At 42.5% G+C, this 16,032-nt stretch overlaps 2 protein-coding genes across 4 annotated transcripts; one reads left to right on the top strand and one right to left on the bottom strand.

Annotated features, from left to right (window-relative positions):
• Positions 1 to 984: 984 nt before the first annotated feature.
• On the top strand, positions 985 to 11,077 carry rgp1 (RGP1 homolog, RAB6A GEF complex partner 1). Of its 3 annotated transcripts, none has more exons than XM_087136653.1 (9): positions 985 to 1,613; positions 3,502 to 3,650; positions 4,834 to 4,988; positions 5,105 to 5,188; positions 5,736 to 5,885; positions 6,890 to 7,030; positions 7,832 to 7,962; positions 8,495 to 8,672; positions 9,423 to 11,077. In XM_087136653.1, exons 2-9 carry the CDS (start codon positions 3,529 to 3,531, stop codon positions 9,650 to 9,652), a joined length of 1,191 nt encoding a protein of 396 aa, XP_086992779.1. In that variant the 5' UTR covers positions 985 to 1,613; positions 3,502 to 3,528; the 3' UTR covers positions 9,653 to 11,077. The 3 variants fall into 3 exon arrangements, with proteins under 3 accessions (XP_086992779.1, XP_086992781.1, XP_022105233.1); XM_087136655.1 differs by having other exon boundaries at positions 986 to 1,613; positions 3,541 to 3,650; positions 4,831 to 4,988; XM_022249541.2 differs by having other exon boundaries at positions 987 to 1,613; positions 4,831 to 4,988.
• On the bottom strand, positions 10,957 to 15,967 carry LOC110987102 (alpha-ketoglutarate dehydrogenase component 4-like). Its single transcript, XM_022249543.2, has 4 exons — positions 15,917 to 15,967; positions 14,491 to 14,545; positions 13,462 to 13,613; positions 10,957 to 12,543 (listed from the first exon to the last, which is right to left on the bottom strand). The coding sequence occupies exons 1-4, from the start codon at positions 15,938 to 15,940 to the stop codon at positions 12,520 to 12,522; spliced, it is 255 nt and encodes an 84-aa protein (XP_022105235.2). The 5' UTR covers positions 15,941 to 15,967; the 3' UTR covers positions 10,957 to 12,519.
• Between the last annotated feature and the right edge of the window lie 65 nt (positions 15,968 to 16,032).

Below are 16,032 nucleotides of genomic sequence, written 5' to 3'. Positions count from 1 at the left end.
GAAATAAACAGCGCTTTTCAACAGTGAGGTGCTGGCTCGCACGCACCACCCACACAGGTGACAGTGATCGTAAGTACATGCATTCATTGATATCATATTGATATCATTAATATTATAAAGTGAGGCCCGGAATAATCATACAAAAATGACACTGGTTTCAGCATAGAGATATAAATCATGATTATGGGTGCATTCCAGCAAATCGTTGTATTTCTCCGAGCGAGCTCATTGATGTTTTGTGATCCCACGGGGTTTTTACAATAAGACATGCCATAATCAGGAGGGATCATGGAAATATTTCTATAAGTGTCGAATTGGGGACTGGTAATTTCCAGTTCGGGGTATTTCTTTCACAAAAAAGCCCAAAATGGAAGGCCTATGTTGGATAGAGGCGGGCGGCTACTACATTCAAAGCCGAGTGCATATTTTTACAATCATTGTGGGGGTATCTTCGGGGAAAGGCGACTACAAATTTTCCTCGGAGCTTACCCGCATGAAATTGAAAGGAATGTGGTCTTCTTGCCATGCATAACCTTGAATTTCCAGTGAAAAAAACGGAGGCCAATCTCTTCCCGAGAGTCAACAGGCGGCGTTGTTTCGGTCTGATTTTGCACTGTTTTCTATGAGCGCGTATTGTAGTGCAACCATAATAAAAACGAGAGCGCTGACTCATGTACAACTTGAAGTGAAGCCTGCTGGGCGCAAACATAATATGTATGTGCACAAACATAATATGGAAAAATCGAAATTTGGTACGGCTTTTGTACGGTTATTTGCATACCTGCGTCTGTATTCTAAAACTACACGTCAACTTGAAAACCGTTACGCAAACAACCTAAACGCACAATCAGTAAATGGACCTTTCCATGAAATATGCAAATAAGGCAAGCGCATGCGCATTACTACCACTGGTTGGCAAAGTTCCTTAAATCTTTGACGCAACACTTCATGCGCGCGTCACTTGCACTATCGCCTTTGCTGGGCCAGTATAGTTTGACATTTGTGTGCCGAACTAAAAGACAAGGAAAAAGATACTTTCTAACCTCGCGTATTTGCTGTAGTGCAACCCTATGTGCAGTGCACGTGTGCAGTGGGCGTGATTTAAACTGATGTGACGTCACTCTTACGAACCGTATTCTACCTGATTTTGAATGTTCTACAAGCAAGGCGTTCGAGCGGCCCAAGAACAACAAATCGAGCTCTTCGTGAACATACGAGAACAAGCCACCCGAACTCAGCCACTGCCTGCGCCCACACGTACACAAGCACCAGCAACATGTTTTGCATGGACGTAAATGACCACGAGAGGGCGCTACATTTTTAGGCAGACGACGTGCGCGCGATCGCGACGACTACGTGTCGCTGTGCAAATTGTGGGAGAAAGTGGGTGAATGGCAAATTAGCAAAGTGGAAAATGGGCGAAGTGCTAATTGGGCGAAGAGGCAACTGGGCAAAGTGGGCATCGTGGATGGAATGAAAAAGGGGCCAAATAGTGCGTGCGCTCTCCAACTCTATTTTGTGCGCTCCTTACTGGATCGACTCATCTGTTTCGTCACGAATTGTCGAGTGTTAACGTTCTAAGATTTCATCAGTCATTTCCTGACAGGCCTACGGTAAGATGTCAAAGATGGGGGGGGGGGTGCTTGTTAACTATGTAACGTACAACGTTAGACGCCTGGAAGTATACTAGGCCCAGGGAACGAACACATGGCAGGCCTCGCGGTAGGACATGTGAGAATTACATGTAATTGCATGTGACAATGGACATGGTGGACATGGATTTCGGGTCAGGAGATCGGCCTTAACCGATACCCAGTTAATCACAACCCTTCATGACATAAATCGATAAGAAAAAGGCTGCGGATAAGCCTTATTGCAAATACTGCATGGGTGATTCAAAATATGTACATTGGTGGAAAGATTGTGGGAAGGAAAATTCGAAAAAGGAGCAAACCTTAAACCCTTTGCCTTCCCACAATTCCTTTCTACTGTTGTGAAAAATCACCTATGCAGTATTTGCGATAAGGCTTATGTAGCTATATTGGACTTTCCTAAAGCCTTTGGATAAACTCTTGTTGCTGAAACTCTGTCACTTTGGAATTACCGGTTCACTGTATACATGTAGGCTTACCCAGATTTGCGTCGTACCCAAAAAGTTAGCATCAAAGGACACTCGTCTGAGTCCTTACCAGATACTTCTGGAGTTCCCCAAGGTTCTGTCCTTGGACCGTTGCTTTTTTGATGTACATAAAATTAATGATCTCCCAATGTACTTGTTATCCTCCGTCCGTCTTTTTTGCAGATGATTGCCTTATTTATAATGCTGACTTCAACAAGATCTTTATAGCCCTAAATTAGAATTATAGCAATCAAAGTGTTGTCAGCAGCATTGCCTTGAAATGCAGTACAGCTCCTATCTTTTTCTTCTTGATTTCCTAAACCTGAAAATGGAAGTCGATCTGTGACTGGTCTCATTGAATACTACATGTACATGTTCATGTATACTATGACCGACATAAACACAAGGTTACAATAGCCTCCCTTTTGACAATCATCCTCATTCCTCCAAAACCGCTCGGAGGATTTTGAAGATTGAGGGTGGTCATGACCGGCTGAACGAGTGAAGCCATATCACGGAAAGCTTTTTCGCAAAGTAAAAGCTTTCTGATTGTTTTGGGAGGAATTGGTGTAGGGTCAAGGATACGAAGAAGTCCAGGAGATGGTCCTAGTGTGGTGCTAGCCCAAGACAGGCAGAGTTAGGGTGGGAATAACCTCTCATGTCGTTGGATCAGTCAATCACCCTGTGTAATATGTCACTCATGTCAGTCAATTAATTAGATTTCACATCCACCACGCGTGTAAATTGTAAAGAAAGTGTGGATGGTTGATGGGAGATCAGCTGATAGTGCAGCAATTGTGTCAACCAATTGTACAGATCAGTTGGTTAAATTTCACTCTCTTGAAGATTGACTGTCAGTTCAAAACGACTTACATGTATTTTATCCAACACGCAAATAGACAAGATGGGCAAATTTGGACCCTACTGTTCACCTTTGTAAAAAATTAGGCTTAATTTTCAATACTGTGTCATTCAAGTATGTGTAAATGTTTAAAGACATTTCATAAGATTGGAGTTATTGAGCCAGCTTGATATTTCAGAAAGGCAAAATCCATTGAGAACAAATCACTTGTGTGAATCGGCATCCGTGCTGACAGGACAGACTGCATGCGTGCATTGCTGCCCCAGTGTGACCTCAGACATGCTTCATTTTGGGCATGCACTTGTGGAATATTGAATTGTGATTGCTAAGCCAGTTTGGTAATATTGTAGAATGTTTTACAGATATTTTTGTAAGAATGGGGAATCAACCAATCAAACAAATTAAGCATAAATTAAGATATTTGAAGATATCATGTTTTGTTTCAGACAAAACACCCACGCACATTAAACTCTTATAAACCCTTCTTCTACAACTGTTGTAATATTTTACATTTTTTCAGAACTTGAGTTCATCAAATTCTAATTGCATGCCAAGTCAGGGTGCCGTCATGATTGAAGTCAGCGCACACTTGACCCGAGGGCTGACCTTCCTGGCTGGAGAAATTGTGGAATGCAGTATCGCATTCACCTGCCCCTCTAATGCCACCAGGTAAGGAGATGGACAGCATGCAGTAGATGTCAGTGTAAAGCTAAACAATAGTCTTTGACAATTTAAAACATTGTAGAAAGCTCTGGTTAATTTTGAGAAAAGCCTGTGCTACCATTGCTATCACACTTTTGGCCACTTCCAAACCAGAAGTAGAACTGTGACGTTAGTGGCTGAAAGTCAAAATGGTGTCAGTATACCACAAGGAGAAAGAGTTCAGCATACTTAAATTCTCAGTTTGTGGCAAAAATCCCTCTGTGATTCGAATTTGTTCCCTCTGGAAAACCTGTGTGAGTTCCAGCCATTCGTTGGTGTCTCCACATTTGTGATTCCCTTCTTTTCTTGGGCCTGATTCCCAGTTATGCCTAGCTTCTGGGTTTTATGTCTGTTGAGAGTAGATTCATCCCAGGGGATGCGATGACTGTGTTGGCAACAGGGAAAACAGGGAAAACTAGATTTTCGCATTTTGTATTCAGGGAAAAGTCAGGAAATTTGAATCAGGGAAAAGTCAGCGACTTTGGTTGGCCTGAAAGATGAAGTGTTCAGTCTGTTATACATGTACATGTATGTTGTTCATGTCTGGCATGTCGTCAACAATATTGAAGATGTGTCAAATGGGCAATAGGTCAAAATGATTGTCCTGGAAAACTCAGGGAAAATAAGGAAATTTTGTTTTTATGAAATGCAGGGATGCCTGACTGAAGGATGTTGCAACAGTATTAATATTCCTGTTTCACCACCACAGTTAAAACTTCTAATTATGGCCTCAAGATGAGTCTGTGGTTTGGGAGAGAGTCATTGTCCAATGGAGGACCGTCCACATAGAGCATTATCATGAAAAATTATGGGTGGCTAAGCATGCTTTGCTTCAGTTTTAACTTCTAAGGCACTGTGCTAGTAAAAGTTACCTTCTTGAATCCTACGAACTCTTTATTTTTCACTAAACTGGTGCCACATTCTTGGGATTTAACTCTTGCTGGAAATCATAACCCCATATAAAGCAGCAATTCCCAGATTGTACCTTTGTCGACCCCTTCAAATGCTCCAAAATCTCTGAGGGATCAGGAGAGGTCATACATGCATTCATTTCAAATTTGCTGCCACGGTCAAGTGGATTGAAGTGCAGCATTTTCTTTAAATTTGTGAAAGTGATCCTTTTTGCCTTTCTCCCCTCACATCGCAGCAGCCTGGAATCTCTGGCCTGGGCCAGTGCCCAGCTCCACTGTCAGTGTCACATCAGCAGCTCCAAAGTCATTCTGCCCAAGATGCCAGCGGACGAGAAGTCCGAAGAGCTGGAGATGCTGCAGAGCTCGGTCAACACAAGCCTTGCTCCCAGCAGAGGTGGGTAACAGTCGTAACAGTTTCAACTGCCCTGGAGGCAGCAGTGCAAAGTGTTGCCGTTGTGTGTTTGTGCATGACAAATGTAAAGTGAGTGTCCCCATTGTTTTGACCCTCAGGAGAAAAGGGCCAGTGTATCCTCTCAACAGAACCAAAGATTCTTTTCTGCGATCTGAAGCTGAAACCTGGTGAAAGGAAAACATGTGAGTTACATGAAATCTTAGTCCCCCCCCCACCAAATTTCTTTGTGCCTTTCTTCCAGTTTCATTTTGAAGGCATTTTGATTTGTCCATTTGACATCTTGGATATGAACAATTTTGGGTGAAAATTGCAATTGATCTCCATTGTGTATGATTGATTCAAGAGCCGTTTATCTCAGATGTTGCAGCTGTGGTGATGACCAAAAGCTTGATTGGTCAGTCAATTTTCTTCAGCAAAAGGACATTGAAGTCATGAAGTGTAGGTTGTGTTCGAGGAAAAACGTCACACTTTTGTCACTTGCTAGGGTACAGTGAATTCAAGATGACTTGTACAGTGAAGGTTTTATGTGATTTGGCTACATTTGATGTAGATGGCTACCTTTGTACATATCATCAGATGTGCTTTGTGGCTTTGCAGATGTACAATTTGCATTATTTAAAGACGCAAGTTTTGTATTCCTCTCGTGTCAAGTTGTGGTCAAGTGTGTTCGGTTTGCATGTCATGCTAACCCGTGACTGCCGTTTTCTTTGTCTGCTCAATTGGTTGCAGTCCTGTATCGTGAGACAATTCCTAGCGATGCGCCGCCGTCCTACAGAGGTCAAGCAGTCAAGTATTCCTACAAGGTCACCATAGGCATGCAGCGGGTCAACTGCCCCATCAGACTGCTGCGGGTGCCCTTCAGGGTTCTGGTTTTGTACGGTGAGTAGAAAGTTTGCTCATTGCTGAACACCAGACATTGAAGGGTTCATTAATTTGAACTCTTTAATTGTGGAACGAGACTCCTCAAAGGGAGCACAGGAGTAATGCTTTGAAGCCTGAAGAAGCCTACAGAGAGAGACGACAAAGAAAGGATGAAATATAGGGGGGTGGGAAGGAAATCCAGCATTGAGCTTATTTCTATTTCAGTAAGAACTGCACAATCACGTGGGGACTGATGGAGACACAGTGTATGCACTGGCTGAGGTGGGATGCGAACCCACTTCACAGCAGTGGATGGCCATCCCTGATGCTGAAGGAGATTTTCTTCGTCATATACATTCCATATTTCAGTAAGAGAGTCCATTTGCTAACCTCTTGAATAGAGACTTCTGGCCTGCCTAGTGTCATTGCCCTTACGTGCTCAGTGGTTGATTCTGACGATTGAAGAAAATTTTAATAGGGAGTTCAGGGTTAGCACTTGCTGACAGTATCATTTTGGGCTGAAAAATCCCACTATAAAAAAACAGACAAAATGTATGTTTCTACTGGCCAAATGGCCTTAAATACCAACTCTTGAAAGCCATTTGTGTGATATTTATACAACATTTCGTAGCACACTCTCTCATCAATGGATATTTGCTACAGTGCAGGCTTTACACTTCCTGGACATTAATGTGTACAATGAAAACAAGGAAATGGACATATATACGCTTTGCCATCGAGGCTCTGGTCGTCATTTTGACCTGTCAGCTACCTCCATCAGTATTCATCACCTGATTGTGTTTATTTTGGCTGTGATCGGTCAATATGCATGATCGGTAGATCTTGCTGCACAATTTGTTGATAATTCTGCCATCAGCCAATTGCCTTTTTTCTCTCTTAATCAATTGTGAAAGATTGTTTCCAAAGACGGGAAGTAACGTTGGAGACTTCCTGCAGAATGGACCAGTTGTGCAGAGCGGTCGATTTTGAAGACACACATATTGTTCGCTTCTTCTCCCCAGGTCTTGGAGACACCAGTCTACAGGAACAGGAGGACCAGGCCGCTTCCAGCAACCCCTTCCTTGCTGAAGAGAGGACCAAGAATTCTCTGCTTGATCTTGCCGTCCAGGTTTTGAACACAGTCACTTCAAGGAAAAACCCAAGTAAATATCTTCAGTTTTTTTTTCATAAGCGATCCCAGATTTGTCTGTGGGTTGGTATCGCTTGATGGCATTTAGTAGTGGTTGGGGAACTGGATGGCCTGGGGCAGGAACCAGACATTTCACAGACAATCCCAGATCGTCTTTCGCGTTGTATTAGAACCCTTGATAGCTTGAAATAGAGATCAGGAAACTGCATTTCTTGGGGCTGGAACCAGACATTTCACAGACAATCCCAGATCGTCTTTCGCGTTGTATTAGAACCCTTGATAGCTTGAAATAAAGATCAGGAAACTGCATTTCTTGGGGCTGGTAACTGTTTTTTTGCAGACAATCACAGATTGTCTCTTGAGTGGTTTCAGATCCTTTGATGGCTTTAGTGATTGAGGGAATCAGGTTTTTTGTGACAGACTTGTGGCATAAGTGTTGACATCATGGCTATCCTGGGAGTCACGTCTCTACAAATTCCCTAAAAGATCTTTTTGTTATGTTGGGTACTAAAAGTTATGGTTGAACATTATCAAAGCAAACTTGGCAGAACCGGACTCGATTGGCAGTCAAACATCTTTGCAGCAGCATTTACCCGAATTGTTAAATTTTTGGATCAAAAATGTAAACATCCAAATTGGTTTTGACGTCAGACCTGATTTCAGCTCTGTTAATTTTTCTTTTTGAAATATTAAGAAGAAAAATTTTGTTACAGATTCTGATCTGATGGTTTCATTGTACATCAAAGTTGTGGAGATTCTTGCAATGCCGAATTGCTTAACAATTTGTTTTGTTTTAACTTTTTTACATTTGGAGATTCTTACAACATCAAAAATTCGGAGGGCCCCGTGGCACGGTTCTGCCTCTTCAAACCTGCTTACAAGCTGGGAGAAGACATCATAGGGACCATAGAGTTTCCAGCAAGCTGCACGGTGCCATGCATACAGGTGGGTTGGCTGGGTTAAAAAGGAATTGTGTGCTGTGATCAAGGGCTGATTTCATAGAGTTTGTAAACTGAGAAGTTTACTGAACAGTGAACATATTTGCTCACCAGAAACTGGTTACCGGGCAAAAAAGCAGTAGGTATATTGCCTGTGACCGGTGCACTGCAATTTTTTGTTTGCCCACTTGCTTTCGTGCTTACAATCCTGTTTGGCCATGTGATGGTTCTTGCTTAACACTACTGCTTGCAGAAAAGTTACCAATGAAGACAGGAGGTCATTAATTGCTGAGATCTGGGCTGTGTGTGATCAAACAGGACAATTGTTGGCATTTGAATTGTAATCAGACATGCAACACAAGACTGTTGACGTCTCCAACATGAGTTTGAGTAGATTTAAGCTATGTTTTAAGTATTCAGTGAATGACAGCAAGCTGTAATGGCGAGATATATTTTCAAGCTCAGCCACAGAAATCTAAGCTAAAAGCTCTCATGTACGTTTAATGTGCTAGCCTGTTTTGATTCTTGATATGTTTCAGTATTCTGTGGTCCTTCAGTCGGAGGAGCACATAGCTGAGGAGTGTCGTCGCAAGCCCCATCAGGGTGTCTCCATGTCCTCCCACGGCCGGCACCAAGAGTTCTGCCTTCACATGAGCAAATCACACATGGTCCTGCCCATTCCACTTCATGTCACTCCAGGGTTCATCACGGACATAGGTAAAGGAAACCTGTGTTCTCATACTCCCAGAAACAAGAGTTGTTTTTTGTGTCTGGATCTCATGGGTCTAACTTGCGCTGCCTTGCATCTAGTTGCTCTGTTCAGGAAACTTCGACATAAGTTCCGCTCTGAGAACTTTATCTAAACTTATAGCCACAGTAGTAAATGTCATGGATTCGTTGATCCAGCTGGGCTTTCAAAAAAGAAATGTTATTTCAGAATAAAGTACCTGATAAATCACATGGGCTTGAATATATGCAGCATGCCTGAGTTGGCATGTGACCACACGGATAGGTCTCTCTCAAATAACGTTTCGTCCTACAAATTGTCATGTGCTTTGACGTTTTGAAATTCAAATTTTCGTATTTGGAACAACACGTGCGTGTATAGATCATTTACACACTCTGTGTACACACACACCTGATGGTAATGAACACGCAGCTGTAATTTTCCCACGAGGACGGCATCCTATGAGAGAGATCTATAGGACTGACCTAGTGCTTGTGTGTCGGTGTTCTTGAATGACCTTCAACATACTTCAGTTTGAGTGTGCATTGCTGAAATACGGAATCAGGTCAGTAAAGATGGGGGTGGTTATTGTTGATAAAGTTTAGCATCAAGGATAACTTACGGAAAGGGGTATTCTTGCTTGTATGATGGGTTTAAATTGTATTTATGTACTCATAGAAATCATGTGTGTTTGTCTTAACGTTTGAAAAGTGGATTCGGCCCAATTTTTTTTCTTTCAGTTTGCCTGAAATGGAGGCTCCACTTTGAATTCATCACCGCCAAGGAACCGCTGCCTGATCATGTGATACCGGCCGACCAATCAGAGAGCGCCCTGTGGCAGGGACCCCAGAGCCTGAATGTTGACACACTGGTCTGGAACCTCCCAATCAAGATTCTGCCCACTAACCCCCTGCACGCCTCTACCAGCACGACGCTACTGACGAAGACCCCCACAGCTGTCACAGTCTGAACGGCCTAAGCATGGACGAGCTGTACACCTGACAACATTGGCCATTGTTGGACACGGCCAAGCTGGCCATAAACAGACTCTTGCAGGAGCTCGAGGTCTGATGCCATGTTTCCTTCTCCTACAGTTTTTTTTTACAAATATCTACCTTGTCTCCATCTCAGGCTTCATCTCTCATATCGAAAGTTCTGGCTCAAGCTAAATGAAGCTACTTCCCATTAGCATGAAGTTTGATGCCTCATTTGCAAACCATGAGTTTTTTGGAGTTCTAAAAAAAACGTTGAAGGGGTACAACTCAGGTTTATTTAACTTGAGACACACACGCATGCAAGATTTCAAAACTTTCATACTGTAAAGGCTTTCTTGGCAGCCATCTTGCAGGGCAGTTCTTTTGCTCCACAGGGACACCTCCTTTGTATGTTCCCTGTGGAAGAAGAGCACCGGCCTGCAAGATGGCAGCCATGCAAATCCTCTATTCAGGACAGTTTGAGGGCATCGTTAGGTTCATGCCTGCGTGGAGTGTGCATGTGTAAATTTCAGCTGAATGAGTACATTTTTATAGTGTCTGTATGTGAGGGGAATGCACCTGACCATAGAACCAAGTTCCCGGCAGTAACGCTTTTGTTGGAGTACACTGTGTGGATGGAGTTGATTTTTGACAGTAATTCTTTTTCTCCTGTGATGGATGTACTGTACTGTACAACTCTCTATGATTATGCCGTTTTGTGTATAGCTCTCTAATGAAATGGAGGTTACTTCCCGAGGGGATGAGATTTGAAATGTTTCACAAGTCTGTGTCATAACTGTGGCATAATGATGAAATGAAATCTTTTTTTAGATAGAGCCATCGTGGGATTGGAGGGCAGCCATGATTGTGGAACATGGACCTATTTACCGTGTTCTTTAGAATGTCGCCATAGTTTCTGTGAGGACTTGTAAGAGCTTGGTGCATCATAAATAGAGATTCTAGTTTCTGTGACCGACTACCAGAATTAGGAAGGTAGTCCAACTTCAGTCCTTTGTAACAATTTCAATGGTTTCAATTCCCTATGAAGTAATTTGCAATGGAGGTTATGCCTTGCTGGCGTCTCCATGGCGTCTCCGAGGCTGTTTTTGTTATTCTAATTTAGTGACTACAAATGCACAAGAGGTTTACTCAAGTCTATCGCAGTGATACAAACCTCTTTGCCCTCTGAGGAGGCATCAACGCATGACCTCTGTTATTTATCCAGAACATTGAATACGTATTGGTCACTGCATGTGTGCTGCTAAAGTCAAGGAGAAGTAAGAAACCACACACTTAGAGCTTTAACACAAGCAAGCTAAACAGCATTTTATTAAACACTTGCATATTTTTATACCACATGCTTCATATTAACGTAAATTATTTGTACAAATAAAACATTTAAATCCATTTATAAAACAGAACAGACGTCCTCTTTTTATCGCTTTTCACGTAGTCATTACTTATCATATTTGTAGTTACCATTCTTGGACGTGTGACCGCAAATTCAACTTCAAGTGGGAACCTCCAAGTGATATGCCTTTATCTTCATAAGATGCATTTATGCCACTAAAAAAGTGGACTTTGCAATGGACCACTGTACTGATGACACCACACTTTTATTTAAGTGCTCGCTTTTCTATGGTGCTCGGAGGACCCTTAGCTCTTACTGGCTCCAAAGGAAGTCTACATGTAAATAGAGTGTGACATCATCAGTTCACAGGTGTACTCTATGAAAAATAGCCCATGTAGGTATCTCAATTTCACTTCAAATACCCCCCAGTTAAACCCCTAAGTCACTTGTCAGACCTTCACTTGCCCCAGATGGAATGAAACCTGTATTAAAGACATATTGCACTGTTCACTGGATGTGAATGCCTGAACACACTGAAAGGAGGTAGCATATGTATGTATAGGATGGTACAGATAACTAGATTCTTACTATCTTGGTTTGGGAAAGGAACCTCTGTGAATTTGTCTCCACAAATCCACCGTTGTGCATTGTGACTCATTCTTCACACTTTCATGGGGCACAGAGCCCCGTTGAAAATACTAGTGGCCAGGGCCTATCTTTCTCGAATGTGGATTTCTTTCCAAATCCCAGGGACTTTTGAATAAAAGGTTGGGGTTTCAAGCCAGGAACTGCCCAAGCCGCTTCATGCAAACAGAACTGTGAGCTCCACAAGAATGCAACTCTTAAGCATGCACTGTACATTTATGTACAACCTTACACCGCATCGAGTGTCAGAAATGTTCACGGAACAAGCCTCAATCGTCTTCTGATGCTATCTTCCGATGAAGACAAGCTACTTGTTTTAGCCAAAAGAATACAAGCGAAATACGTGATTTTTGTTGCACTAGCTCAGAACCCAGTGTGGAGTTTGCTGCATCGAATGAGATACAGAGGAGCGGATAACTGTTTCAGGAGGGAAATATTCTCCAAAGATCCCCTTGTTTCCATCAGCCCGTGCAACCATAGTCTCTCTGTGTATTTCCCAAGTCCAATGGAAAGAAATGACAAGGAAACAAAGTGTTGGATCTTGTCTAATTCCGCATAGATAGAGTTTTGGAGAGATTGGAGGTAACCAAGGTATTCTAGTGAACCTTACACCTCAAAAAAGCTTATTTACTCCCAAGTCAGTTTCAATCACATGAGAAAGGAACTCAACCAAACAATAAATCTCCCCCTCCCCTATTTAATCATATGAATAGCACGGATTACAACACTGAATAGATTCATCAGTCTGACTCCATCGATGCGAGGTAACCCAATGGTCCTGTAAATCAGGGGTTAACATCATCACGGGTATGGCGATGCACGCTTGAAGGAAGCTGAGATGCGCTGACTAACTGTGGTGCGTCACTCTTAGATGTATTCTGGGCCTCCTCTCTGTCAAGAAACCAGAAAAATAAACTTGGCTGCAACTGTCGACCCTTCCAGTGAAAGAAGGTACAGTAGATATGTACATGTCAGTCTGGCCATAATATTTGCTTTGGCAAGGGAGGGTTGGTTGGAAGATATCTTACACCATGTGGTATGCGCAGTGGGTATGTACATGTACATTGGCAGTATATGTCCCTTTATTCAGTTTACATAAGTACAGTAACATTCAACACATGCATGTCAAAAAAACAGTATCGCTGTCATACTATTTTTTCCACACTAATAACAATAATAACAAGCACTTGTAAAGCTCCATCTATCTAGCAAACCATTCCGAGGCGCTGTATTATCATTATCCCGGCACATTGGGCTCACACATCATCTGAACATTCCTGAAACCATCTCAGCTCCCTGGGGAGTATACTAGCCCAGTGCTGCCATTTCGGCGTAAATGGCTAAACACAACCATGTCTGCCCTCACAGGTACCCATTTACTCCTGGGTGGAGAGAGGCACATAGGGGTAAAGTGACTTGCCCAGGATCACAACATGCTGCCACCAGCTGAATTCGAACCCCTGACCCTATGATCAGAAGCTACAAACCCTAACCACTAGGCCACGTGCCTCCACATTCCTTGTTTTGTCCTTGTGTCGGGACAATCATGGGGCTGGTGGGTGGGTGTGGTTTCACCGAATACTTCCCCCACTGCTACAGGAGTGGGGGCAAATGCAGTCAGGCAGGAGTTGTCTCTGTTTGTGAGTTGGTGAGGTTCGATTAGACTAGTGGCCTCAATGTTTGGTCCGTTGTTGAAATGTCAAGTTGACAAGCTCCTCTCTGAACCTCAATTAAAGAGACACGTCCAACATGCTGCTACTCAAAGCCACCTTCTTTATCGTGCAAATCTTTAAGAATCTCAGCACTCACATTGATGTAATCCATCTCTTCTTCTGTGATCACTTTCCTCCAGTACTTGGGTGGCAGGGCCGTGAATTCTATACTGTCACCTCTTCTAGTGCCCACCTTTGAAGTGCTTGAGTTGGACTGTGCCTTGGATGCTCCGGAAGCACCTGTTGAACCTAAACCCCACACACAAAAAGCCAAACAGAAAAGTACTTGTTTGAAACCTTGTATCAACAGAGTGTTTGCAGTTACGCCATCATGGAGGGAAGGCTACTGCTCCTGTGCGTTGTTTGTGAGTAGAGTTTTGTACTATATCACTGAATTTGCCTTTCAAAAATTTCCCTCACTGATGCTGCACGTAATGTGCAAGCATTCTTTACTGCAACATTTTACACTTTCGACATTCTACATGCCTCTGAGTATACAAGGAGACAATCTTTTTCCAACACAATGTCAGAAAAGTCCATGTCTCTCCCTTACATGCATTTTTCCTGGGAGATATTGATATTGTATATCATTACAACAGGTTTAAAAGAACATCTTCTTTAAATTTCAAACAGACAGTTTCTGAAACAGATGCGACTTGTACACCATTAAATGTATTTTTGAAAGCAGATCAACAAGTGTTATTATTATGCCTGAAAATATCATAAATTTTATTGATATATGTTGGACGTCACATTTTTCTTTAGGCCTTTAAAATTAATTATCAGGGTCACATTACCCGGATTTTCATGCCCAGCCTTATTTTTTTTAATATTTTACATTTTTAATTTTCCATACCAACTTAACAGGCATAGTCGCACTGAGTTCACACAAGCACTACGATGTTTTGTAGGCACAACTTAAAACTACACAAGGCTACTGATGTGTGATGCTTGCTCATAGCACGCTATAAATGTTGTGGCTCCCGGCTTATAATAACATCTCCCGTATTAACATGTAAAATACAAAGTTCCCTCCCAACTGAATTTGTTCCAGTCTGAGTGGTGTTAACCCAACAGTTAATTTTAAAGTGCCTTATCACCCTAGTCATTAAAAGCAGGATCATACCCAACGGTCCTTTGACAAAGCGGAACTTGATCAGTGGGATATGAGGTCGAATGCTCTGCAAAAAAACCCACAAATACAGAAAAAACAATTTACATTAGACAGATTAAAACATTCTCATCAAGCGTTCATGCAGTGCGCTCTCTCTACAGTTACGTTTTATTCTTACGTGTGCGTGTGCCTTAGAACTAGAACAGTTAGTCACATCAGTGTTTAGAAATCTTTAATCATGGATCGATAGACCTTGGTTTCTTGCTTTGTTTTCCATTACATCAATTATCAGACATTCTGCACGAGTAAGCACGGGCGATTTACTTTTTCCAAATTTGAATTGGCTTGCGCACAGAGGTTAAAGGGTTAAACCAATTACACACCATTGTTGTAAAGTTTGGGCCTGTACTTTGTTTCCCCAAAATTCCCAAACAAATTCCTTTAACCCTTTGCCCTCCTCAAAACTTTAACCCAGATTGGTCCTCATTACCAAAATGACAACAGCATGGCACAAAAAGTTAACTGTTCAAGGAAATGAATCGTTCCCCATGCAGGCATGCAAGTGCATGAGGGTTTCATGTCACACATGCGCCTCCATTTCTCCTCACACACACTTGAGCTCTCCTCCGAATGTCGTAAACAGCACATCGAATCATTGCTGCATCATGCATTTACAAAAGAATCAACATCAGTAGTGTAAAGATGACCCTCAGCATTACCCAGCAGGATGAAACCCTCTTACATGTATGTACAGTAACATTCTTAAGTAACACTCACAGCAATGTGCACGTTCAGATCATTGGAAATTCGTGTGTCAAGTGTTCATTTCAATGGACCATCGACTTTTGTTGTCACTTTGATAAAAGATTTCTGGAAACTAGGCCTAATGAGACTTCTATTTTGTAGACAATTTTCTAAATGACTACTTTTTGAAACACCCTGTATATCCTAGCCCCCTCCCTTTTCTTCTCTGTGGTAAAAAAAAAATTGAAGAGGATTATGAAAGGTTGGATTGACCTCCCAACCATGCAACAACCAATGGAAATTTATGCATCAGTCTGCTCAGAAAAGAATTTAAAAAGTCATAGGCCTAGGCCTTTTCACATGTCAATGTCATAAATAGGCCTGTGCTGTTCTGATGTAAGATTCTGTACATCTGTATCATGAGCACCGGTGTCATCCCCCGTTTTCAAATTTCCATGCCCACCACTAGCACTCCCCATCATGCCCATGGGATCCCCATCCTGCCCCCCCCCCTTTCCAGCGCAGAATACGACACTGCTGAAAAGCGGCAGCCTTTTGAGAGGATAAACGGCTTAAAACTTTCGACTTCACTGAAAGCGAGTCCCTTTCACCGTTGCATTGCCTGTTGTTAAGATGCAGAGCAAGCCAGTAAGGCAAACAATGAATAAACTGTTAAATCTAGCAGGAATTTTACCTGGACCGCACGCGCAGCCGACATGTTGACGACGTAGAGGGCGTCCCAGCATCTTACCACTAACTGGCAAGGCCAGGGCGGCCGTGCAGCGGTACCGCGGCAGTGGCTCTAGCCAG

Source organism: Acanthaster planci, linkage group LG05 (genome assembly GCF_054643075.1).
Source record: "Acanthaster planci isolate LZ-2023a linkage group LG05, COTS_SCS, whole genome shotgun sequence".
Taxonomy (NCBI): domain Eukaryota; kingdom Metazoa; phylum Echinodermata; class Asteroidea; order Valvatida; family Acanthasteridae; genus Acanthaster; species Acanthaster planci.
The sequence above is the reverse complement of the archived record's forward strand: the minus strand, read 5'-3'. Positions and strand labels throughout refer to the sequence as shown.